The following is a 27976-nucleotide window of genomic DNA, read 5'->3' on the forward strand; positions in this document are numbered from 1 at the left end:
TGAAATATAATTGGTGATATCTGACTCGTTATACAATGTGTTTGACCCTTGACCCAAGTTATTTTACCTAAAACAATAACGACATAAAAAAATAGAACAATAAATCAAATTAATGAAAACTGATAACATGCTTGTGGTAGATGAAAGTGGATAGAACAATAAACTAAATTAATGAAAACTGATAAAATGGATGTTGTAAATGGAAGTGACCTCTTGATTGAAAAGGAAGCTTTGGAATTGTTGGTTCCTTTTGGATTCTTCATTGACCATTCTTGTAGAAAGTGAGTGCAAAAATACGATAATTTGTTTCTTCGATGGTCACTTTGGAAGACATTTGATATGGCATTGAGTCGAAGGTTTTGTGGCTTCAAAGGACGCGGCAAATGCTTTTCTGTCTAATAAAGAACCGTATCTTTTCTTCCTTGGTAGCGTGGCATTTGATTTCCTACGTCTAGTTGCTCTCCACGGTAAGGTTCACCAAGTCAAGAAGGAATCAAATGCGCTCTAACGTTGCTGGTTCAAAAGAAGGTGGGACTGACCTACTTTAAGGATCTTTATAAGACTTTGTACGAACTAATTTTTCGTCTTAGAGCAAGTGCCGGTTCATTCATCAAGTCCAGATTGGCTTGGAGGCATTCCGTATCGTTTTCGGATTTATTTTTCAGAAAAAGTAAGTCGCACTTTCGCTTATGAGATATGGAGGAGGGATTGTTGGGCTAAATATATATGAAAAGAAATCGTTTCAAATGGAAAACGTTTGAATGTATTACTAATTGGCTTTGGCATTTTTTGCTTTTATTGACTGGAAAAGCGTTTAATGCATTTCCTGAAATGTAATTATAGTCTTAAAATTTTTCATATTTTGTAAATGGTTAAAGCAGACCTCACTCAATAAAGCAATGAAAAAATTATTATATCTCATTTTTACATTTTTTAAATGGGCAATTTCAATATTTTCTCATCTATCGTAATATTTTTTTAAAAAAAGATTTTAAATAAAATAAAATTTAATTTAATTTAAAATAAATATAAATTTTAATTAAATTAAAATTTTAATTAAATTTTAATTAAATTAAAATTTAAAATTCAATTTAATTTTAAATAAAAATAAATAGTTTGGAATTAATATTCTATAATTTTTCAAAAAATAAAATCGAACAAATGCTAGAAAAAAGTAACAGCTTCCCTTGTATATATGTGATACAGGCAATTTTCTTTAAAACATACTGGGTGTTTTTAAATGAATGGATACTTTTATTGAATGATGCTATCTTTTCCCCAGAATTTAAGAATAATATTTTATGCTTAGTAATTTTTTTAATTCGTGATAAAATATTTAAAATATACAATTTTGTTGTTTTAACATGTGATAAATAATTAAATGAAAATGGAAGCTCATATATTAAAAGACTAGTTAATGTAATGTTCATATGTTATTAAAAATGAACCCATAAAGTTCATTTACAAAGCATTTTCTTTACAAAGTATATTCAAATATTTTATATTTATTAAAATTTAATATATATATATATAAACAAGCGATTATAATAATGTCAAAATAGGAGTGATAGCTTTATTAATTTTAAATACACATCGATTTCAGTTCAAAGAATAAGAATATTTTTTATTAATGATTTAACGATGTGTGATTGATAGTTGCTGATTCCATTAAAAGCATTTTAAAACTATTATACCGAATTAAAGGGAATAATAGAGCAATTTCACGACTTAGCAATAAGTATACATCCTATATTCTAGCCAATTAGTTTAAATGTAAATATCTCTAATTTAAGTAGTTAAAAATTTTTTAACAAGTCATTGATAATGCTAACGCTATTTCTATTTGCCAACTGCTGATTTTACAAATTGTTTTCATGGTACTTTTGAATTTATTGAAGAAAGATTTCAATAATTCTATTAATCGTCTTTTTTAAGCATTCATTCTTTAGAACTTGGTTTTTTTATACTAAGCATTCAATTTATTTTATAAAAATGACTGTACTGATCATTCTATATTAATTTCAAACTATTCGAATCCATTTAGAATAATTTAAAAAACATAGCTTCCCCCTAAAAATGTAACATTTTAAAAAAGAATTTAATTTTTTTCCCTTTTTTAAAACTGCATTAAAATTTCAACTGTAAATAATCATCATATTCAAGAAAACACTTCATATAAAAACCATACTAGTCACTTGCGATAAAACATGCTGTCATGTATAACGAAGGTAAAGGAAGAATACGACATTAGTTTAACTTAATTTATGTAAATCACGTTATGTTCGTATTAGAAGAAAATCGTTTTTTTTTTACACTGAATAATTATTTAAAAAACGTTATAAAAAAAGAAGAAAATGTGAAAAAAACTGAAGAAAAATAGAACCCTAATTAATAAAGTTTCATGCAATTTTTAATCATAATTATTCAAATCGATTATTTTAACCATCCAAAATTTAAAATATAATTATATTATTTTGATGAAGTTTTATATTGTTATGTTTGATTGAGTTTTATGTTATTACACATTTTGAGAGGCTTTAACTTTACTTACTGCAATGTTTCCTTAATTCCATTAATAAAAATAAAAAATATCCAAATCTCATGTTGAAATCTTGAATCTTTTTTTTTAACTATGAGGGATATACATATTATATCCATTAAAATATTGTGTTAGAAATTTTTAGATATGTAAAAAAATTTTTTTTTGGATTTTTACGTTGCTATCAAATTGTTGCACAAAATCTTTGCGTTACTTGGTATTTCTTTAATCCACTCATTGAAATCTGTGTCTTTAATCAATAAATACACCTACAGTCAAGAAACTCATAAATATCCTAGATAATTTGTTAGTATGTTTTTTTAAAAAAATTGGATTAAGGAGAAAGTAAGCATTGTATAAAAGATTTCAAAGAGCTTTATTGCATAGATTTATTTAGTTGTTATAACGAATTATGAGAGAAACAGTTTGAAATTCAGGTCAATGAAATACAATATCCGTTTTTATTAATATTCTTGCTCAAAACAATATTTAAAAATTTCCTAACGGATAGGATTTCCATTTTTTATTTCTAAAAAAAATTTGGTTCAATATTCCTCTTTGAAATAAAAAGGCTCTTAGAAACACATTTAATGTAGCATCGTTAAGAGATAAAAGTTATTGAAAAAAGTTTTTATAAAAATAGTTGTATAATCATAACATTATTTTAAAAATTTAAAATTTTTATGATATGCATTTCACTTCATTCAGCAAAATAAAAAGTTTCAAATAATTTAATTTGAAAAAAATCATAATTATTTATGAATTATTATTTTGAATTCTTGAAGGCTTCGTCTACAAAAGATTTTATAATTGTTTAAAATACGTAATTTTACATTTGCACTTGGTTTGGCAGACAACGTCAGGCTTTTGCAATTGCGAATATTTAATATAAAAACATTTTAAAATCATTCATATACAATATCGAAATATTCTAAGACTAGTCAAAACTAATGGAATATTTGTTTATATGTTTGGAATAAACAGTTCTTTACCATAACAGTGCAATAAATCCCTACTTTATCAGTTATAAAAGATATTTATCTTTATATCGTTTCATGTATTACCAGCGAATCTATCTCATATGTTTAAAGTATAAGAGGATTATATTATTAAAAAAAAAACAATTTCAACTTCAGAAGTAGAACACTTTTTTTTTCTTATATCATTCATAGGTAACTTTATTTTAAATATACTTAAGAATTATCCTCTTACAAATATGGATTTTGTTTTCAAATCACTATTCAAATGATGAACTTGAAAGTGAATTCTTAAGGCTTAACTGATAAAAGAATAATGATCCTTAAGAATATTTTGTCGCTACTTACGTACTCGTTCTAAGATATTAATCTGTGAGGGAATTCATTAAAATCCACTAATATCCTTATTCAGTTAAAAAAATGCATCTGAATTTTGATCCTTTGGTGTTTAACATAAAGATGTGGATTATTTAAAATTTCTCCGATTCAGATGTAGAAAATTCCATCATTGTTTCCTGAACATTTGCAATATCGAATTGCTCGTATCATAAATTACTCGTATAACTGAAGTGAACCGTAGCAAGTTGACAATGTGGAACGTTTTGGTCTCGCTATGTGTTAAGGTCGAGGTTTTTTTCTTTTTAAAATTTTTTTTACAGCAGTCACGCTCTTTTGTTGTATAACCAAAAGGAACTATTTATTTTGTGAAGTGACTCCTCTGTATAATAGGTTTACGAAAAATTTTTTAGAAAAGAAAATATTTTTTAAAAAAATATTTATGTGTAGTGAATAATCGAAAAATCTTTTATACACATGCTATATCACAAATTTAATGTTGCGTATTTAGAATGTCAACTCTTATCCAAGTATATAATTAATTGCACATATTAAGCAATGGCTACCATGATTTATAAGGTTTTGAGTAAGGAATTTTTATTTGAACTTCGTTAAATTGTTTATCTGTTTGGATTTTTTTTATTTAATGACCTTCTTTAGAAAATTCTTCGCTTTTTGAAATTTACATTTTATTCGGATCTTGAATAAGAAACAAATAAATAATATCGTGAGAGTTAATTTAAATCAATATAAATTACTCTTTTTTGAATACATTAAATAGAATAGATTCGTTGAATTGCTATAATTTTTCTTAAAAATATATCTCGCGCATTAATTGAAATTAAGTGTTTTTACAGTTGAAAATAAGTAATTAAGAAAATGTAAAGATATTTTTTCCCATTCCGAAAAGATTCCTAAACACAAACATTAATTAACCTTTAAATAAAGATTAAGGTCATTGTCTGATAAGGTAATTAAGAAACAGCATACTTTCATTCAACAAATGCTTCTTTTACGTGCATTGCTGTAGACTTACTTAATGTGACATTCACACTTTTACTTATTGCGTTAATTCTTTATGCATGCAAAACATCATGATTGAATTATTTCTTGGCTTCTAGTAGATATTTTAAAAATATTTCGTAAAATAAACATTTAGATTATCTCTATTTTGTAATCATTGTGTATGGTCATTCTAACTAATATCATTACTATGAATTCAATAATAGGAATAAAAAAGTTATTAATATGGATTACAAGTAGAACAAGATATAAATTTTTACTAAGAATAAAAAATCGCAGAAATTTTAAACATATTGATTTAGCAATCTACGATCTAAATAAAAACATCAAATGTTTTTTGTTAAGAAATGATTGAAAGCATGTGTTAATATATTAATTTAACAATTTATAATCTAAACAAAATGTGCCAAATATTAACAAATAAAAAAATAAAACTGGGATCAGTTGAACGATATTTTATATTGCATGAAAGAATCTTTTCATCCTGAAAACTACACGACATTTTCATTTTGAAACATTATGCATGCTCAGTTTAACCTTTCCATGGGCATTGGGACCTGCAGTAAATTATACTATCATATGGCCCTACATGACCTGTGATAAATAATACTATCATATATTGGCCTAGCTATTGTATCGTTGTGAACAGTAATTTCCACAAACTGCAAAGAAGTGAATCAATGTTCCTAATCAAGGAAGGTTTTACTACAATAAAGTAGATAGACAATAAGACTATTACTTTGTTGACTACTGTGCATAACCCAGCAATTATGACATCTGTAAAGCAGACAAAAAAGGATGGTATTAAAAGAGAAGTATCTTGCTCAGAATATGTCACTATATACAACGATATCATGGGAAGATTGATGTCTTCGATCAAAGAAAAGAAAGGTACCAAATAGAAAGAAGATCTGAAGAATAGTGACATCGTATCTTTTACTTTCTTATTTACTTTTACACCTTAAATAGTTTTATATCGTGCCGAATTAGCAAAAGAAGCAGAAGTTTAGACCAGCTAACATTCCGTATAGCATTAGATCATCAGCTAATAAATGGATAGGTAAAAGGAATGATCTTCAAGTAAAACGAAAGACTATCCTATTAGCTCCCAAACAATAAAAAATGGGCGGTTCTGGATAATGTGTGCTTAACTAGAGTGGGGGATCATATACCAAAGTTGGTTTAGAATTATAGACGATATAGGAAATATAGCACAAATGCCCAAGAAAACAGGGCCAGCTGCATGTCTGCATAAGATGAAGCACCCATGTGCATTTGCAACATGCTTCTCATCTTTCCACGACAAAAAATCTCCATTGAATTGAATTCTGATGGTAACCGTAACCTTCCTATGGAACCGTAAATGGTTCCATAGGAAGTATACTTCCCACCCCTAAAATTTAAATTTAAAGATAAAATTTGAATGAATAAAAATATATTTCCTTAAGTGCTATTGTTTAAATGATAATAAGACACAAAAAATGGGAGGAATTTAAAAGAAGAAAAAAAAAAAAAAAACGTCCCAGGAAAGGGTTAAAATAGTAAAATAAAAGAAAAGACAGTTCCAAGTTATGGGAACAATATGCATACTTATTCAGAGAGCGATGAACCCCATTTGTGTCACCTCTTAATTGCTCATTTTCACCCATGTTTACTATTCCTGACAAGAATCTTCCTGTACAGAAAGCAAGGAATTCTGTCAAAAGAAGAGAAATCCAGGTCTTCACATTTTTATCATTAGTTATTTTACGGGTCCATAGGAAAGGTCAAACCAGTAAGCGACATCACCCTGGCTCGAGTACCAGTTTGGCTAGTATATAAATCCACTTGTCAGCTACCTACTGACACCATATCTTTCATTTTTGAAATATTAAAGGGATGAGAAAAATATCATATCAGTAAAATAATGAAATATTATGCACTTGTAAAACGAAACAAAAATTTAGAAATATTTGCTTCATTTTTGAATAGAGCAACCATCTTGTGAGAAACACATTTATTCTTCAATTGGATTCAACTAGATCGATTTACTATTCAAATAGATTTGTTCTTCAAATTCATAGATTTATTTTTCATATAGATAAATTTGATCTTGAGACCGACACATTTATTCTTCAACTAGATTTTGTCTTCAGATATATCATTAGACAACGTTGCAAATGAGTATTATCATCTTATTTATTTTATGACTTTTATCTTAATATCCCAATAACTAAGATGTGCAGCAGAATAGTTTGAAGTGGATTATTTAAAATAAGCTTAGTAAGATTTTTTCGCTTAGTATTGTCACAGGTCAAATTTTTGAAATTTATTTCAGATATATAATTTTAAGTGATCAATGAACAAGTATTTATTTTTTGAAAATTTATGTACCAAACTGAAAAAAAAATTAATGCTCCTATTTCTTTTCTTAGAAAAAACAAGTATTCTTCGAAAACTTTCAAATATTTTTTGAAAGTCTATACGTAGAGTTAGGAAAATATAATTTATACGCTAAACAGATATGCATTTTCTTCTGTTTCTATTAACGCACATGGAATAATATCTTTCTTTGATTGACGGAAACTGTAAGTTATAAAGATTTAGCAAAAAAAAAAAAAAATCAAACCTTTTCTTTGTAGTAAAAATAATTTCTTTTTTCTTTGCAGTGTCGGCTTAATTTTTTACGATTACCTTATTTTATGATATCCAGAATCAATTAAATTTTCGGCATGACTTATATCGTTTCACAGCATTATAAAAATCCACCAAGTATATTCATCTTACTTTTGGAATACTATCGAAACATGCAAGGCATGAAATTAATTCCGTGATGTCAGTAGTTTTCTCTTTATAGAATACTCATTTTGACAGTAATGATGATCGTATAGCATTGAAAAATCTAATATAATTTATATTTTGTTTGATAATCGAATAGTATATAGCACAAAATTAAGAATTTTGTTGTCAAAGCATCACATTGCTAAGTAATAATGTTCGTGATATATGATATTGCAAATTGCTTTTTCCTTTCTATTTATGGTGAGATTTTTATTTTATAAAAATATGTGCTCACAAGATTTGTAAGAAATTTCTGAGGTCTGATCTAAAAGTTGCAGCTCTTTTGATATTGAAACTTTCACAAAGCATTTAAAACTGATTCTTCAAAGTTTTAAGAAATGATAAGTTTTACCTTTATAGTTTTCACTCGCAAGCACAACAATTTAACCATGATACTTGTTTTTTTACCAGAACGAGGTTTCCTTTGATTTTTGCAATTGTTTTGAAAGCTTAATTCACTTTATAATAAATTTTAAGTAAGTTTTAGTTATTTTTTTCTTTTGACATATGCAGTATATACCCTAGAAATAATTTTACGAGCTTTTGACTATGCGCTATTGGCTTTATGTATATATTATTAAACTATTATACTTTTGGAAATTCTGTTTATTTTTTTCGGAAGTTTTTAATTTTGAGCCTTTTCTTGTAATTGATTTTTGAAATATGGATGATCATGGAATCTTTTTTTTAATTCCATCAATTGCAACTCAACATAAACAGAAAAATAAGGCATATATTTTTCAGTTTCTGTTTTATTTTTCGCTTTATTTATGATACTTGAAACTGATTTAGTAAATATCACAATTTTAAGCTATTATCATGTCATATTCATAAAATATGAAGGGGGCATAAAAGTATTGTTAATGCTTATGTTTTTTTTTCGTCTATGCTTATATTTTGAGATTCTGGCTATTGAATGTTTGTAATTTTTTAACTCCACATAAATAAGAGCTTTTATACATATAGAGCTCTCTGTATAAGTATGACAACATAACGTAGTAAGAAATTTTTTTATATATATATTCTTATGAATTTTGCTTTGAAATAATAAATTATGAACAAAAGTACTTTAAAATTCAAATAATATGGGATTAAGGAAAAAACATAGATGATTATCGAATTTCTCAAATCCTGTTTGTTGTTAAATTTTTAGGTCTTTCTAATTTAATTTATTGATTTATATTTTCTTTCTATTTAAACTCATAGTTTATTTTTTTCTTAACAAATATTTTTTAGTAATGCTAAAGCGAATAATAACTAAATGTCTTTAATTTATTTATATTATTTATATATATATATATATTTGATACATTGTATAATTTACACTTGTTTTCAATAATACATATACGTTTATATGGAATCAAGGAATAATAATTTTATATGCTAGTTTATGGAACATAACTTTAAAAGAAATGTAAATACTGAACTGCATTAAGGCTGTAAATTTGTATTATTAATTCGCTAACAATTCATAGAAGTTTTCAATTATATTGTATTATTTCACAGAGAAATCTCTTGTCCCTTTAATAAGTATGTAATTCGCTAATTCTGTACAAGCATAAATAATAGATAAGTGTATATAGTACTAATTCTGGTATATAAAAAGCATTTTTATATTTTTATTTATTAAATTATAAGATTTCAGTTAATGAAGCAAAACTTATTTATGCTTTCCCATATACCTTATAAGCTTCTACTTAGAAACAGATGAGAATAACAAATAATTGAATGAGTAACAGCTCTTTTATAATTCGCCTGGTATCTCATCCTAAATCCGTAAGCTTTCATTAATAAATGAAAACTTATGATATTTTGTAAAAGAAAATTTACATGAAATATATTTTAGTTCCAAAATATATCAAGCATTTTAAAATTTGAATTTATCAAGAGAAAACTTCCAAATTCTTGCTAAAAATTATTTTGAAAAGAAGATAATTGATTCTACTATAATATTTCTAACGTTTTCTCAGCTGAACTCTGAAAGCTGATGTATCTATAAGCATATATAGCTAAAGGGATTTTTGATCTTAAAATTAAAATTGATACATACCTTTTGCACTACTGAGAAAAAAACTGGATTATCTTTAAAATAAGACTAAAAGTGTCTCTTAAAAGTGAAGAGAAAATTCAAGCAATCGGAATTTAGTTTTGCCAATAGTTTTTAATGATCTTATGTTGAGCAGTTCGTCAAAATCTAGGTTATCCGAACTAAAAATCGACATGTATAATCCTTTTCGAATTTCAAATAAAAAATAACACCAAACAATTTCTTTCTACTCGGACGTCTATGGTATTGTATTTAGCTGAAACTTAAATAAAATGATTCAATATTGTATTTAATTGAAACTTAAATAAAATGATGCAATATTGTATTTAATTGAAACTTAAATAAAATGAACAAACGAAAATCTAGTTATATAAGCGATTTGAGTTTCATGCATTAATGACTTCATATTTGTATGATTTATCTAACTTGGGTTACCTGACTCAAATTCCGAACATTAACCAAACCTGGGCCTTTTCGAATTTCAAATAAAAAGCGGGTGTTCCCGTGTCTTACTACTGGGCGGGTCATGGTATGGCATTTAAGCGACACCTAATTGTGGCAATGTGAAAGTTTTTTAGAAATGAGAACAGGTTAACGTAGACAGGTTTGTTTTGGAGTAAAAGCGATGAAGCTTTCGACTGACCCGTAATGTGAATTTCCTCTTCCGGGGATAGTCTGGAGCCGGTTTCAGGGTTAACACTGACTGGTTTCTCCGAAGAATCAGTAGAAAGTAGCTCGAGGAAAGATACAATGACGGGGAGAAAGTTAAAGCTCTAGTGACTTGCATTGTACAAAAAAAAAAAAAAAAAAAAAAAACCGGCTGATCCAATTAGATTTCTGTCGCATTTTTTATTGTTTGCTCTTGATTTTGCTGCTCGGTTCAAGTATTGATAATTACAAAAATAAAATAAAAAAGCTAACCGTAATCTCGTTTTCAAAAGTAGTTTAAAAATGAGATTACGGTGAGCACATTCTTATCTATTGACACAGAAAAACCAACTTGAAGGAAGTGTCATTATTCAAATATTTAATATCTTTTTAAATGCGGAAAAGTTATTTTTACGAAAATGAATCAAGTGTCTTTCCAATGGAAAAAAGCTTTGGAATTTAATCAGAGCTACTCAGATGGAACAAATTTTATTTTAAAAAAAACTGGAGTTGATATTTGTCATAGAAATGAGTTTTTTGTACGTTTTAATTGGCATATTTTACTGACGAATATTAAAATGACGTATAACTTTTTGTAATGTATTTGAAAACAAGATAAGTTTTTCATGTCGTGCTTCGGCCAATACTAGCGAGAGAATAATATTCTACTTATCATATTAAATAAGAAACTAAATGAAATTCTGAATTTTCTTCAATTGATATTTTAAATTTATGTATTAAATTAAATCATGGTCGATAAAGGTACTGAATAACATTGTTGAAATGTGAAATTCACAGAAAAAAAATCAACAAGTACAGTTTTGAACTTTGATTTACTATTAAATAATTCATCAGTCAGAAATTCATAATCATTAATAAATACTAAAGTATTCATTTAATTTCTGATCTTGCCTCATCAATTATAGCAAAAATATAATAACAAATATAACTTTCAAATAAAATATATTAAATAATGCAATTTCTCCTCTTAACAATAATCATAATGAGTTACCCTGTCCAGCTTTGGATTCTGGGGAAGTCGAATGATTCGGGCGCTGAGAATAGTATTATTTCATGCTTTATGGTAATAGCCCCCATTAGGAACAGAAATATACTAGCCATTATTTTATGTTTTATGGTGGATGCATAATAGCCCCCATTAGGAACAGAATATGCACTAACCATTATTTCATGCTTTGTGATCAATGCATAATAGCCCCCATTAGGGAACAGAATATGCGCTAATCATATTATTACCACCAGAGAAGCGAGAATCTCATTACTTATAAAACATTTTCTCATATTTAAAGTTCTTCATAATAGGGAACATCCTAACAATAGGAAAATTGGAACTAATATATGAGATTATTTTCAGAAAATCCGGAGTTTAAGACAGAAGATGGAAGCTTTTCATATTCAACAGAAAGAAGCATAACGAAATACAGCAGCAATACAAAAGAAGAATAAATGTCTTCCTTATATTTTTAATAACAAAGATTTGCTTAAGATTATGAAAATTTAATATACGACCGAATTTTATTCGATGAATAATCATAATAATTAATGATTTCAGGAAACTTTGAAACAGGATTTGGAAACTTTGCGATTTTTCCAAAAACTTAATTGGATATACATATTGTATATACATACATGTATATGCATTAGATATACATACTGATGTTATGAGATGTTCATTTAATACATTAGTTCGGTCTTTGTATATTGTATAGCATTTTGTTATTTAGAAATACTTATCCTTAATTTAAAGTTTTTTAACGTTATTTTCTTAACTTTTTACATGGTAGTTATTATTTATTATTGCTGTTCTCTTAAAGATTGCTTCTTGCTATAAATGTAGAAGTTTCAAGTTGATAGAACCGTATCAATGCATCAGAAATGTATCTTTAATAACATATTTTTTCATGCCCTTCATCTTTTTTACAAATACTAGTTCGAAATCCGACTTTGAAATGTAAAACAATGCGTCTTGGATTAAAGAATGCCACGATTACGTCATTTAAGGGATAATGTAAGAGCTATTATTACTCTATCTAAGACTCACAGTTGGGAGTATAACAGACAATGGTGAACATAAAGTCCTTCAAGAAATATGTAGGGCACATTTAGTTGCTTTTATTTTACTGAAAGACCTTGATTGCATTTCTCACCTTGTTACTTGCGGATTCCGTTATGTTCTAACAATCTGAGGTTAATAACTTAGAAACAACAACGTCGATGCATTTCGGTGATTAGTAAATGGAAAAAGGGCGGTAAGCTAGACATGATATCATGAGTGGAAATGCAGTGCATTTAAGGAATGCAAATTATTCCCCTTTGGGAGGACACAATGTTTCTGTTTTTGACTTATTTGCGTTGCTCTGGGACAATAGTGGTGAACTAGATATCCTTGTTCGTCAGGAACAAACACGTGAAATTAAATGTCACGAGCCTGAAGGACTTAGTGTTCGCGTAGAAGATCATTGGTTTGACGTGGGACTTGGAGTACAAGGTCGAGATTTTCAACAATTCCAAGATCACGCCCTGTGGGGACTGAGCGTTAGTACCAAGGTCGTGATTGACGCTCAAAGACCTGATGAATAAAAATGAGTAATTTATTAATAAAAATGAATAAAAGACAATAATTTATTACATTAATTAATAAAAATTGAAAAGGTTTTATTCAAATGATTGTGAGTTTAATTCAGCACAGTGAACAATAAAAATGATAGATACAAACGTTTTTGAGTTCATTGAATTTTCTAACAAGGATTTTTACTTAATAGTAATGACAGATAGGTTTAAAGATAATATGGAAATAAAATGTTGTTCTAAGTTGTTTTAATTGTTTTTCTTAAATTTTAAAAACATTATTAAAAAATATCTACTTAGAAATATAAGTTGTAGATTTCTTTTTGTAAACAACTAAATCCAGTTTGTATTATTGTCAACACTGCAAAAATGGTTAAAAAATGGATTAAAGTTTCTAGTAAGAGGATTAATTGTCACAAAAGCGCTTAGATTACAAATATTATTTATCATCTACGCTCAAGAAGTTAAAGAGAAAGTTACATATAAATTAATGGGTTTTTAAACAACACGCATTTCACCTACCTTTTTTTTTTTTTTTTTAAATGCCTCTATTTTTATGAATTGTATAAGTTTACATTAAATTTTGAATTGCATAAGTGTACATTGAATTTTACTCACCCATTTAACTAGATTATTTTATCCAAAATACGTTTAAATTATACGAATTTACAATAAAATTGTAAAGTATTTTGTAAGTAAGACAGGCATAAAATTGAAGGCCAAGTTTAATTTTCATCCGAAAACTTCAATTTAGCTAATGAATCTTAAAAGTCCTTCTTTATATTTGTACCCGAATATAGTTGATATATTTAACTATATCCATCTAAAAATTTCTGTGGAGACAACAAAATGCTAAATTTTATGAATATCATTTTTATGCATCAAACATAAAGAAATCATTCGCTTTTGTTTTCAAATTATTTTGAGATGATCCCTTAAAAGAAGTATTAAAAATTGTTCAGAACGTTTTATTTCGCTGATTTTTTATTTAGCTTTTGGAGAGCACTAGAGCTTATTAGGAGAACGTTTTATCTCCTTAATACTGCTTTTCAAGAAAGGAAATCTTTCATATTCTCTTTCTATCTCCGCATTCCTTCTTTGCTGTCAACACATGCTTTAATTATTATCTTTTTAACATCAAACAACAGTGAATCACTTGACATATTTTAAAATCGAAGATCATTTGAAAGTCAGATTTACACCTTTTGAAGGTAAAATTGGATTCAATGCTGATTTATGGCTTGGATTCGAGCCAAGTGTTTGTTGTGAAGCATAGCAAAGACAGGTAGGTTGGGTAAAAAAGTTCTTTCGATATGCATATCAGTTGTCATGAACTGTTAACTGGCATAATGAAACCCGTGGAGAGATTTGTATTTATGTTTTTGTAAAACGTGGGAGATTTGTATTTATGTATATTTGCATTTATTAATGAAATGGGATGACTTACTTGCCTAGGAATAATTTTAGAACGCCATGTTCTTTTAAAAAGACCGTTTTACTTCATGATGAAATTGTCCTTCATAAAGATTGATCATTTTCAATACATTTCATGAACTTGTGTTTTTTTATTTATTGCTTAATCACATGAAAAGGATTATGTAGCCAAAAGCAGTATTACACCCACCGTTGGGATTTTCCAGTGTAATGAGGTGATTATCTTTATGAGGTCAAATCGCTTGTCTGTACCACTTACCATTACAGGATAATTCTTTTTATTTAATAGTTGTAAACTGCTACTGGCATTCTGTTCATAGTGTGCCGAATACCTAATGAATGATATACTAATTGATTTATTTAGCATTGATGCACGAAAGCTCAGTTATATGCCAGCTATATTTATTTCATATTTATCTTACTAAATAATGAATTTAGTAAGATAAATATGATTTCAGAACAAAATCCAAGAAAGTCGAATACGAATTGTTTGAAACTTTTCTGTATAAATATAAAGAATAATTTTAAATATTAGCAATTCGATGGTAGCTTTACAATGAGCTTACCATTTGACACTGAAATACTTATAAATATGATTCGTAATATATATTTTAGGAGAAGTATATATTATTCTAATTTATTATTATTCTTTTCGTAATATTATTCTAATTTATTATTATTCTTTTCGTAATATTATTCTAATTTCAAAAGAATCTCATTTCAGCCCTTTAGGTCAACGAAAGAAAATCTAAGTTAAAATATTTCTTTCTTTGTTATTTTTTGATGCTATTTGGTAATCGCTTCCTAGGATATTAAAACCAAATAAATGCACCCAAAATTATCAAACGATAGAGTGCAAAAGAAAATATCATATAGAATAGAATAGAATTCTTAAAATTTTATTACATCAAGCACGGCGTGGTATTCTATTGATGCGTTACTTAAATCGACGTGGTATCGGCATGCTTAGTAGCTAAAATATTCTCTATATTTTAATTTTTGTATGTATAGCGCTAAAAAAAACTAACCTCCAGTTCATGTGGCGCTTTGAAAATCAGACAAATGTAATTGCTTTTAAAATGTGCTCAGTATCAGAATAGTTTTTCCTTATATTTCTGTTTCAATGAACTCTTAACCAGTGGGGAGGAGTTCGATATTATTTTTATCGTTCTGTTTAGCAGTTCAAGAGAATGAGTTTAAATTATGTCTGTTTACTCAGTCACAACAGAAGGCCTTGAAGAATAGGAAATCGAATCTATGCACTTCAGTGGTCCAACTTTAGAAATTTAGTAGCGGAAAATAAAATAAATGCCTCCTCTTTCATTGATCAAAGTATTTGGAAAAGAATTCAATTTTCCAGTTTTGTATTCTTTAAACAATGAAATTTATTACAGTCAAATGTATACAGATTTTGCTATTTTTTTAAGTAACTGATAAACTAAATGATCTTTATAAAGAATAACCTTTAATAAATATGGAGATGAAAACAAATATGTTATTTTAGAAATAAACTTGCACTTTGCGAAAACGTATATAAGAAATATTTCTGAAAATAATGGTAATTGTTTGTAATTCGTTTTGAATTTTCTTTTTTTAGTAGTCTCTTTCTTCATCTTAAAAGCATCACTCAATCTAAATTTTATTAATTTCTAGAAATTACAAATTATCTCTTAGCGTCTTGATGCATTTGAGATTCTAAAAAGTTCAAAATAGGAGTAGGAAATTCAGAATAGGAATATATATATATATATATATATATATATATATATATATATATATATATATATATATATATATATATATATATATATATATATATATATATATATATATATATATATATATATATATATATATATATATATATATATATATATATATATTATTTGCCCAGCTTCACATTTTTATTAATTTTTCAAAACTCTTCATTGTCTCAAAAAAAAAAAGAGAGATAATAAAAGAAAACGAAAGAAAATAAGAGCAAGTCCAAACGATCCTTTAAACATGATAATGAAATTCCACCCTTAAATATTCCACAAAAATATATATTAAAGTGCAACATACGGCTTGGATCTTGAATAGTTTATTAATTCGTATACTACAAGTGGATATTATTAAAAATTCAGTAATTAAAATAAATCAAATATAATTCATTATACATAATGGGAAAAATGTATGCATTTTTAAAATTTTGTTTAAAAATTTTGTTTTGTTAAAAAAAAGGATGTTTTTATGATTAAAATTTCTATACTACTCTCAAGCGTTCTTAGAATAAAATCCTTCTTTGATACTGTTGATCTGCTCTGCAATCCTTTTTTATTTATATATATAAATAGTAGCAAAGATATTCAATTATTTTTGAATTAGCAGTTGCCTTTGCTAAAGCAAACAAACTTTAAAAGTTTTGCCTGGTATCGTTGTTTTGAAATACGTGAGAATTTTGTCACTGATGAATGTGAAAAAACCTAGATTTAGAAAATGTTTATTCTTTATGGAAGACGAAACTGTTGCATTGACCTGAACCACAGATTTCTAATTCTGTCTTGCATATTTTTAACCTAACTAACCTTTTAATTATTTCTTCATTTTTCCTTTCAGGCCAGAGAATCTCAACTCTTTTGATAGGCTGACCCTGCAAAAATCGATCATGTCAAGATATAGGACAATGTCGTTTTTAATTAGTAAGTAAATGCATGAATTATTCCGAATTTCCCTTTGACCTACGTTTTTATATACAGGCAGTTTATTGCAGTTGTAAGAGCTAGGTCAGGTAGATAGCCTCGTAAAGCAATAAACTTGCTAAAAAGTTCAAATGTGGCGAAATATTTGGTAATCATGAATTTTAATATCTTTTACAAAGTCGTAGATGCTATTTTGCCTTGCGCATGAATTATTCAAACTTTTTCTAAATATATAGATTGAATATAGCATTTATCTTCATTTTACATTTAGCTGAGACTGTCTAGTCAAGGTCATAATGTGTTGATCACAGTTTAATTTATGCTTATTTTTCTTTGTTTACTTTCTCATGTTAATTCAATTCACACCTTTGCCTCAAGCATATTTTCATAATAGTGGCTTAAAAAAAAACTCCATTAGTAATGCTATGATGTTTGATGAGAAGAATTTTACCTTAAAATGACTTTAGAAACTCTGCGAAGTTACGAATAAAAAATTTTCAGGGCCTTATCAAATACACTGGCTTAACCCATGTATCCTAATTAATAGAAAATTTAAGATATCCAAATCTTTTTTTAAACTTAATAAGTCTTTATTAACTTATTCCTTTCGAGTTTCTGCAGAGATTAAAACTTGCAATTTTATGAAAAAAAGTTTTTCATTTCTGTTACATTTCCGTAAATGCATGTAAAAACTGTTTGTAAATATTTCAGTATTTATTATACAAAAAAAATATTCACTTACTTATTTTCAAGTAAAATATTATTTATTTTTAAATATTTAATTTAAACAAAAATTTTAATTTAAATGAAAATTTACTTCGAGAAATCATACACTATTTATAATTTACTTTGAGTTCGAAAGAAGTATAGAACTAAATGAAACGTGAAAAAGAAACACCCTCAAAGTAAATACAAAGAAACCTGTATGAATACGTGCAGTACAAGTTTAAGAAAGCAATTATATATATTTATTAATATTTTTTCGCTTTTTATGGTATTTTCGCATGCAATGTTTTTAGAATAAATAACTACCAGTTTTAAAGTAATATTGAATAAAGCTCATCATATTTATGCGACCTGCTAAAATAATACGGACTTTTAAAATCATGAACTAAAGATTTAATATTCACCTAAAAGCGTCACTCGATTTTGAATGATAAAAAATTTATTCTTTGGATGTTCTTATAATATACTGGTTTATTTTATAAGTTCTGAATAATTCATAATTTTATGTCTAACCGCTTTCTTTCTTACATTTAAAGTAGACTCAAAACTAGGTCTTAAATAACGAGCTCCAGGAAGTTGTTGCATGGATAAAGGATGCTTTAATCGGAATCACACAAAAAAATAACTCTTTTCTTCTCAATAGTTCCTTACTGATTAATGCTAAAATAATGGAATTTTGTTTTAACACAATTGTTCAAAACTATTGATGCATCTAAAGTACATAAAAAAATTAGAAATATGTTTCTTTTCAAATAATTCAAATTGCATATTGATCTCTTTTTCTCTTACTCTTTAAATATTTGACTCGCAAATAAAAAGTTTAATATTGCGAAAGCTGTGAAGTACGACATTAAATCAAGCAAATCGAATATCAAGAATAAATAAATAATTGAAAAAATATCAAAACAGAAAATGAGAGAAGTAATTTAAGTTAGATTGAAAATGCTATTTTTTAACTTTGAAAACGTCAGCATTGCTTTGGAAATTTCATAAAAAAAGGAACGCTTTCTTAAGCTACTGATGGTTAAAACTTAATTAAACAATACTCAATCATTTCTATTTCATGTTAAGAGATTTATTTTTAAATTTTTACTGTTTCTCCCTTCAATTTATCTCAATTTTCTAGGAAAGAAATGTTTATTTTTCTCTCTGTGACTCATTTACTTAATTTAAATGGTAAAATTCCAAAACTACGATGGAAAAATTTTAAATAAAAGATATCACACTAAATTTCATTGCAGTTGCACATATTTTATTTCCTTTGAGATTGTTTCTGCATATGATAGTAACATCACATTTTAAAATCGCTGCTTTGTAGTACTTATGGTGTTTGATTTTTGATAAACAGAGAATTAAAGCAAAGAAGAAAGAACTTATCATTTAAATATGAGGAAATTTCATATTTATAATAGATTTCTTTTTTTACCTCTTGAATTTTTCTTTTACTAATCTACTAATAATTTCAGATCTACAGGAGAAAACCAAATATATTATTACAGACAATTGCTGGTATAATTAATAAGAATTATTTAAGATTTTCATGATAAAATGTTGTATTTTTGAAACTGAAAATACTTTTTGCAAGAACTGAATTAATTAAAAATATTTTTTAAATGAAAAATGGCGAATTTACAGTTGTTTTCCGTGAACAGTGCTTTAAATTTGAAATTTTTATATGAAATAAAATTTATTAAAATAAATTTTTGTTTAGAGAATCCAACTTGCCATTTGTTGTTACTACAGGAAGTGTCGGCAAATTTCCCAAAGTTCAATTTTTTTGGCAGTAAAACTGCAAAAAATAATAATTTATGATGTTTTTAAACGTCAAAATTTCTAATCTGAATTGAGAAAAATGTTAATAAAAGAAATCGATATGTCGAATTTTAGTTCTCATTACTTCTCGCATTGTTCACTAAAATTTTTATCAGAAACTAAAGCCATAAATTTATGCACTTTAGTTCATTAAAATTACAGTTGTAGTTACAACACTACTAGGAGTAATTTCAATTTTAAATTTAACACGTTCAAGAAATGTGCACTAAAATAATAATAGAAATATCGTAATAGTTTAAAATATCGCTTTGTAACATTAAATAAAACGAGGAGCAGTGTAACACTGAAAGCTACACGAAATGAATAACAAAATAAATGACTGAAAATCATTTATTCTTTTATGCATGAAATGGAGAAAAAGTTCAAATTATGATATTATTGGAATAAGAAATATCGCTAAAGGTTTTGCAAATGAAAGTCGTTCTGGCGCAATTTATCGCTATAAAAAAAGTATAAAAAATGCTGTAAAAATGTGGTTAATTGCAGATAAATAATCTGGAATCCAAAAATTGTCTACTCTACAACCAATAGTAGTTTATACTGTAAAATAATGCAATACTTGATATCATTCTTTAAATTAACCATTCTTTTAATTAAATTTGATACTATTCTTTAAATTAAAAGTATCAGGTGCTGATGTCAGAAAAAGTTATTAGGAATTCAAGGACTGATTTTAAATGAAAATTTGATGAAAGGAACTCTCAACATAATATTTAAGACGTTACATAAGTATTAGATATTGCAGTTGTTCCAATTCTGGCACTGCAAAACTTTTAAGCATCTATTCATATTAACAGCATAATAAAAGAAAAGGTCCTAAAGAACTGCAGTTAGAAATTCTTTGAAGAAAGTTGAAATTACAAAAAACGTGTTCTATGAAGCGCGAGACACAGCATACATTAACCTTTGATAAGTGAAGTTCAGCAGCTTGAAAAGTTTACTCTTTTGCTTCTGACCAAATACAGCAGCTTAAGGTGTTCTCAAAATATGATAAATAAGTTCTGAAAAGAAGAAATCTTGCCAAATAAAAGTAAACCATCATTCATCAGGATTTTTCACACTTTGTTCGACGATATATTCAGTTTCTGTGATTTTTCGCGTGAGCACAGCCAGATGAATGCTTCACGGATGTTCAACTACAGGTGTGGTGACATCTGCAACGTTTGAAGTAACACGTTTCCATGCTCAACTGGACTGAATGGCCGAATTTCAACTCTTCTTTAATAAAGTTACGCCTAATCCGACAGCATTACTCTGAAATATTATTCTTGTAGATTCACTGATTTTTCCCATAAATTCTTTCGGCTACCAAACTCCCGTAATAAGTCGCTGTGTTTTCTCTGTTTGCGTAAAACGGATTCAGATGCAAATGGCGTTCTGGCAAGTGATTTCATTTCATCGTTAAATTCATTTGCGTTTCCGAAACTTTTATGTGGGACAGGTGTTTATGCAAATTTCAATTTTGCTGCGTTTGAAAATTTGCTAACATTTCATTTTAGTGAATTTGTGTTCTCTTATTTAGGTCTTTCATTTAAGTGCGCAGATTAAAATTTTTAATTGCATTTTGGATGCGTTCATTCATTCATTTCCTTTGATTTTTTCCCGTCTATAATGTTATCAGAGCTATTTTCCTCCTAGATTTAAATATTGCAAGTTCCTTTTCTTTTAACGGAATTCCATTCCTTAACCTTTCAATAATGTAAATTTGAAATTTTTTATCTGCCCGATTATTTAAGTATAGGTTCGGGATACTGCAGATATAAGTATTTTAATTATAATCATGCGGTATTATTGTACTTCTTTTTAAAAACTTGTATGTAATATGTAAACAGCAAGTACTAAAATAAGAAACCCCACCCACATTTAGGAAGATTCACACTTGAAGTGCATATATGCGTGGTGAAGTCAACTGTAACTTTAAATACTTGCAATGGGTGTTGAAATATAAATACCAAAGAAAAAAAAGAAAAAAATGTTGTAAAGGCAAAAGAATAATTGCAGTGAATGCAACAGGAGGAAAAAAGCAATTCCTATAAAATGCATTAGTTGATTTGACAAGAAAAAGAAAGAATAAAATAAAACCCTTCAAAAAGACGAAAATAAACCCGTAAATAATAGTTAAAAACTTGAAGATAAAAAAATAACTCATGGGAGATGCAGTATCGGAAGTACCAAAAGAACAAAAGCACAGTATGGTGCCTTTTTAGACCAGCCTCAAATTAACATCTTTTTACCACGCCTTGTTGTTTTGAAAAAAGTTTTACGTGTCTTCTGACACATAGAAGGGTGGCGAAACTATTACCAACCCCATTATTACAACATTCTTGAAGAATAATGTCAAGAATTTCGCATAATTACTTGTTTGAAATTCAAATCTGAATTGTTTCCGATACAAGTAATGCATGTTCATTTAGAATAAATATTTCTTGGTAACATTTCTTACTTTTAATTCTTCAATGTTCAATGTTTACAAAGTTAAAAGTTTATTACGAAGGAGTCAAATTTGACATTTGAACCGACAATACAACCGACATTTGAAAATGCAAGTTATGTGATTGATATAGTGAGTAATTCGTAAATTATGTATCTGTACCAACTTTAAACTTTTGACAAAGAGATATGCTCATTCTGCGTGCAAATTTTATGAAAAGAGCTGGAATACAAACCGAGGAAACATGCCTTGATTACCAGATGTAAAAAGATGCACGAGAGGAAAGGTCAAGAGAATAAGTTGTTATCCTTGAGCTATTTTTTTGTGTTTTGGAAGTCAAAAGCTGTAGGGAGACAGTTTTTTGCTTTGTTTTCTCTTCTCTCTCTCTTCCTCTTTTCGATACCGTTTAAATAGGACATTAAAAGGCATTAAGGTTTGTTACAGGTAGTCTACTAACCATAACATTCATGCTCTGTTGGAGCACTTTATAGCCCTTCCCTCAATGGTGTGAAATTCTACAACTAAAGGCATTGACATACATGGATGCAAAGATGCGTAAAACGGGCTAACATAAATTTTATTGCTGCTTGAAATAGTTTTTTAAAAAGCATAATAGCATTACAGTAAAAAAAAGAAGAAAGAAAACCGTCTTTGTTTGTATGCACGTGTGATTAAAGAATTTATCCAACAGAATGACTGTATTTATTTTACTTAAGTCTTTCTCGAATATTTTTATCAAATTAGCTTAAAAGGTTGCAAAAGTTTCTGAAATTAGAATGAACTAATTTAATATAAAATAACTTTGTTGAATTTAATTTTTATTCATATATTTTTGATTAGGTATTTTGCAACGGGAATTGTAATTAAGTATTCGACAATTTAAACTACTTATATGTTATCTTTTTGTTCTCTAACAGAATAAAGGAATGCATAAACAAGATGTAGCATTAAAATCGATGCATTTCATTCTATACAGCATACTGATTTTATATCAGTAGTTTTAAAAGTCAATATTTGTGAACATATTTATTGTAAGCTACAAGAGCTGAAACAGTTAAGCTAATTATTGTAAGCTACAAGAGCTGAATTGAAAGTTATCGCTTAATGAAGGATTATAATTTTTAAAGAAAGAAGTCCGTAATCAGTTGCTGCCAACAGTGTGGAATCAAATCTCATTACATTGATCAATTGACACATAATTAAGGAGATAAAACATTAAAAATGTATTTTATCATCAAAAAATAATCAACGTTTTAAATTTTTTGAACACAAAATGTCAACGTTTAATTGCATCAGGAAGTGGAGGCAAAATGAATTACAAAATCCTGTCTATGCAAATATGAAAATAATTAAGTTAAATAATAGTTTAAAGAAGAATAAATTACATTTAATAAGGAAATCCCTGTAATGCAATTTTTTCTCAACAGACTAGTAATGGAATTACATATGTCACTTTAAATATTTAAGAAATAAGATTATAAATTTTGTAAAATTCGTTTCTACGACTAAAATGACCTAATGGAATTCAGAGTATTTTAAATATGTTTTGTACTCTTGTATATAATGAAACTTATTCTCCAGAAATACTTTATATTAATATAAAACTGCAATAAAAAAGTGTGTAATTCTATCTATAGGTAAAAAATATATTTATCTTAGGTAATCTATCAATAGTCTGTAGATATCAAACCAAAAAACACAAAATTAGCCAAAAGCGCCGGATTTTTGGAGGTTCATTTTAAAAAGAAACTTTTTAATAACAAAACCTATGGTTATTGCTCTAAATATACAAAATTATACAAAGAAACATTATTATATGTGATAATTAGTACAAAATATAATTCTGCATCTGACTAGTTGATTAGTTTTTATAAAGAGGGCATGCGCTTACAGTGATATGTTTTCCCTTTAAAGTTCCCCACTCGTCCTTATGAAAACGTTGGATTACTAGAGTGGCTGGATTGACGAATCCCGGATTATAGAGCTACTGCAAATCATTCTTTAACAATTTACTTAAAAAACAATACTAAGTATCTTAATTTAAGAAATTTTAGAAGAGGAGGAAAAAAATGAATTTTTCTCAAGTAACTAATATTTCTATTTTTTTTCCACATATGTATGAACTACTAATTTCATTTTATACTAGATATAAAAACAAAGCAAAAAAAAATATTATTGATTGTGAAAAATTCGTTTTTTTTTTCTTGCAAAATTTGAGAAATTATATTACATGGTATTACTTGCTAAGCGACGATATATTCATTCAATTTTCCAGTTAATCATTATCAAAAATAAAACAAATTGCTTGGATTAAAAAAAAGATTCTTTTACGTCGTTTATATTTAATAGAAATTCTTTTTCGTTCTCTTGACTTTATGTAGCTTATATGGCATAGAATGGGGTTCAGGTGACTTGTTTCAAACATTTACATTAATTTCAGGTAAATTTCCGTTTATAGAAATGATGTGAAAACTTTTCGTAATATTTTATTGATAATGATTTATTTTTTAGGTGCTGTTATTTTTGCTCTTGCAGTAGGAGCAACTGGTACTGTACAGGTATGTTGACTCATTTCTGAATATTTATTATAGCCAGCTTTAAGGAAATCTAATTTTCATTTAATCAAATGCAGAATAGTATTTTAATAAATATATTTGAATAAAACCCTTAAAAATACCATGAGAAAAAACTCCAAATCAGAAGGAATGGAAATAGAATCCAGAAATATATTAAAATTAATATACCTGTAATAATCTGAAAATTTTCCCAAGTACTGACTTTCGAAGTAAGAACAGAAAGACGATTTGACTGAAGGAAAAAACTGCAGTATTATCTAGTTAGACTAGGAAAATATCTAAACAAAATACTTGCTTTGACAAAGGGACTTGTTTACATGTGAGAAAAATGTGGCTCAATTTCTTTCCAAAAAATGCTCCAAGTTCTTACGTCCTTTGCCAAAAGCAAAAATTTTTCGCTTTATGCCCCATTTCTTACCTCCTTTTTACCTGTCTGCCTTGAGGCTGTATTACTAATATGGGCATGGCTGGTTCTTTTAAAAAAAATTTAAAAACTTTACAACTTGTTATTAAGTTAAAATACTTTTGCTGAAGCCTGAGCATAGAGAAATATTTAAATGTGTGTTCTAAAAAAATGTAGGGGATATTAATTTTTTCCAAGCATGGTAAAAATTAATATTTGATTTGTAATTTCTAATCAAAATTTTTCCATATTATTTCATTATCTTACCATCTTTGTGAATATCATTTATATTAATTTTTTTAGGATTTATTAGTATGAAGAGGGAAATTAAATGATGATGAAATTGTTTGTTTCTGTACTTGTATTTAAGTAAGAACATTTTGTTTCATCAATGAGATTTGAAATCAGTTTCGATATTTAAAATAATAATCAAATATTTATTGTGAAATTTCCCATAACTGCGAACTTCTTTTACGAGAATTATTGTGAGAATGATAATAAATTTAAAATATTTAATTTGCTATATAAAAAAATCGACACTTTTAGCTAATTAAAATAATTATTGATCAATTTTAAATTAAAAAATGAAATATTTTTATTTAATTTCCTATCGATATTAACACAAAATTAAAATACATAATTTCATAAATGAAATTTATGAACTGTTTTATTTTTTCTTTTTTATCTGTAAAAATCAAACAATTATGTGTATATTTTTAATGTATGTTTCAAAGCAAAATAATTTTACCATGAAATTCACTTTCTAAACGTAACAATACTTTTCCTTTTTAGAGAGCTAAAAGGCAAGCCCCAAACATTAACGTCCATGAAATTCCTAAAACCAGTTTCTCTTGTGTCAATAAAAAAATTGGAGAATATTATGCCGATGCTGAAAGCTACTGCCAAGTCTACCATGTTTGCGTTCCCGGAATGAACAATAAACCGTCTCTCATTAGTTTCGTCTGCCCCAATGGCACTATTTTCAACCAAGCTACCAAAGTCTGTACTCCCTTTGACCGAGTAGATTGCAGATTGACGAAGTTTCATGAAGCCTCAATAATTCCAGATATTCCAGCTGACACAGATGCTGATTATGACAACTATGTTCCACCACCTCGACAACCAGCTCAACCACCAAGACAATCCTCTTCTTCTAGAGGTAGAAATACTCCTGCTCCTCCTCCACCACCACCAGCAAGAGAAGCCCCAACTCAGCCACCAAGAAATACCAGATTTAGGTCTGGAAGCAATCAATTCCGAGGACAAGCTCCCACTACTCAGGCACCTACTAGAACCTCTGCTGCTCCTCCACAGCCTGCACGGGCTCCAGCTGCTCCTGCAAGACCAGCCGCTCCAGCTTTCAGAACACCAGTATTGGCAGCTCGTCCACCCCAAACTATACCTGTGGCTAACGCTTTGCCAGCAAGACCCACTGTTCGAGCTGTAGTGTCTACCAGTACAGCCAACTACAACTATGAGTATGAATATGATTACGAATATGAAGATGGAGATGCAAATGCAGAAGGTGCTGCTAGAGCCAAGAGAGAAGTTCACACTCCCGAAGAATTCACGTGCGAAGGTAAAGTGCCCGGAGGAGCATATGCTGATGTGGAGAGCAATTGCGAAATGTTCCACATATGTGTACTGCTAGGAAAAAACAAGGTTCTGGATTACAAAGTATATTGCGCTAATGGAACTGCTTTTGACCAGGAAACGGGTTCATGCAGGGAAAAAGGTGAATTTGCCTGCGAAAACGCTCACCTGTTTTTCCAGTTCGAAAAGCCAAATCAACCCAAATCCACCAAGAAACCTGTCATCAGTAAAAAGAAAATTCTTAAATCAAGGAAGATTTCCAACTCAGACAAAGAATAATAACGAAAGAGCATTTTCAGATGCATTCACTTACATATTTCAAACATAAAATCTCATGTTTTAGCATGACAAGAGTAAGAAAACGGCGTGCCAAGGCCAAACGTTAATTGCTTTAGGGTGCTTATGAATAACTCTTTATTCAAACGCTAAGCGATTAAATATTAAATAAATACAATACAGGACTAAACCAAAAGAATACTAAAAAAAGCTGTTATAAATCAAAAGACTGTTTTGACAACAAAAAAAATATGTTTATCTGTTTAAAGGAAACAAGTGATTTTTTAAAGAAATTTTTTATAATCACAATGAGCATTCTAAAATATTGAAAAGAAAAATTCGAAAAAGAATTATAACTAATCAATGTCTATATCAAATTGTTAAAATGAAAAATTTGTAAGGAAAATAAAGCTCATTTTAAACTACTAAAATGTCTAAAACAAATTCTGCACCAAAATAATGAAACTGCTGATTTTTTAAAAGATGAATTGTCAGAAAACTTTAATATGCGTAATTTATCGATTTGCATAAATACTTACATTAAGATAATTAAACTTAAAATGTACAGATTTGATTGTCATCAAAAATATTAATTCAAATACAAATATAGCACCTACACGTATGAACACATTGTTTTTAATATACACTACACATTTTACACAATGGTCATTTCATTCTTAAAAAAACTTCGTATTATATTTCTCCTTCGAATGTGTTTTTGTTTCCTTTTGGAACAAATGTACATTCAATTCAAAAGAAACTGTACCAGAAGTTATATAATGATGCACTGTATAGTTATCCAAGCATTTTTTCACGCAATGCCCGTTGAAAAAGTTTTACATACCTCAAAAATTCGTTCTATCATAATTTGGCCAAGCAAAATAAAGGAACCAAAATCATTTTATGAGTCATACACTTTAAATCTTTATGTATTGTCCTTGGAATGTGTGATCTTATATGTTCCGAAAGGTATATAGTTTGTGCCAAGAGTTTTTATGAAATAAACATCCTTTTCTGTTTTTTATGTGGATTTTCTTTTTTCTA

General features: G+C 27.8%; 1 protein-coding gene across 1 annotated transcript; it reads left to right on the plus strand.

Moving 5' to 3' along the window:
- Window positions 1–478: 478 nt before the first annotated feature.
- LOC129959520 (uncharacterized) lies at window positions 479–27954 on the plus strand. Its single transcript, XM_056072389.1, has 4 exons — window positions 479–670; window positions 17012–17094; window positions 24596–24642; window positions 25856–27954. Exons 2-4 carry the CDS (start codon window positions 17061–17063, stop codon window positions 26933–26935), a joined length of 1161 nt encoding a protein of 386 aa, XP_055928364.1. The 5' UTR covers window positions 479–670; window positions 17012–17060; the 3' UTR covers window positions 26936–27954.
- Window positions 27955–27976: the final 22 nt, after the last annotated feature.

This window comes from Argiope bruennichi, chromosome X1, assembly GCF_947563725.1.
Source record: "Argiope bruennichi chromosome X1, qqArgBrue1.1, whole genome shotgun sequence".
Taxonomy (NCBI): Eukaryota; Metazoa; Arthropoda; class Arachnida; order Araneae; family Araneidae; genus Argiope; species Argiope bruennichi.

What these genes read in the sequence shown, in the direction of transcription:
- LOC129959520 (XM_056072389.1), top strand. Translation starts at nt 17,061, where the DNA reads ATGTCAAGATATAGGACAATGTCGTTTTTAATTA. An exon ending in GACAATGTCGTTTTTAATTA is followed by an intron (nt 17,095 to 24,595) that starts GTAAGTAAATGC and finishes TTTATTTTTTAG; the next exon opens with GTGCTGTTATTTTTGCTCTT. An exon ending in GAGCAACTGGTACTGTACAG is followed by an intron (nt 24,643 to 25,855) that starts GTATGTTGACTC and finishes TTTCCTTTTTAG; the next exon opens with AGAGCTAAAAGGCAAGCCCC.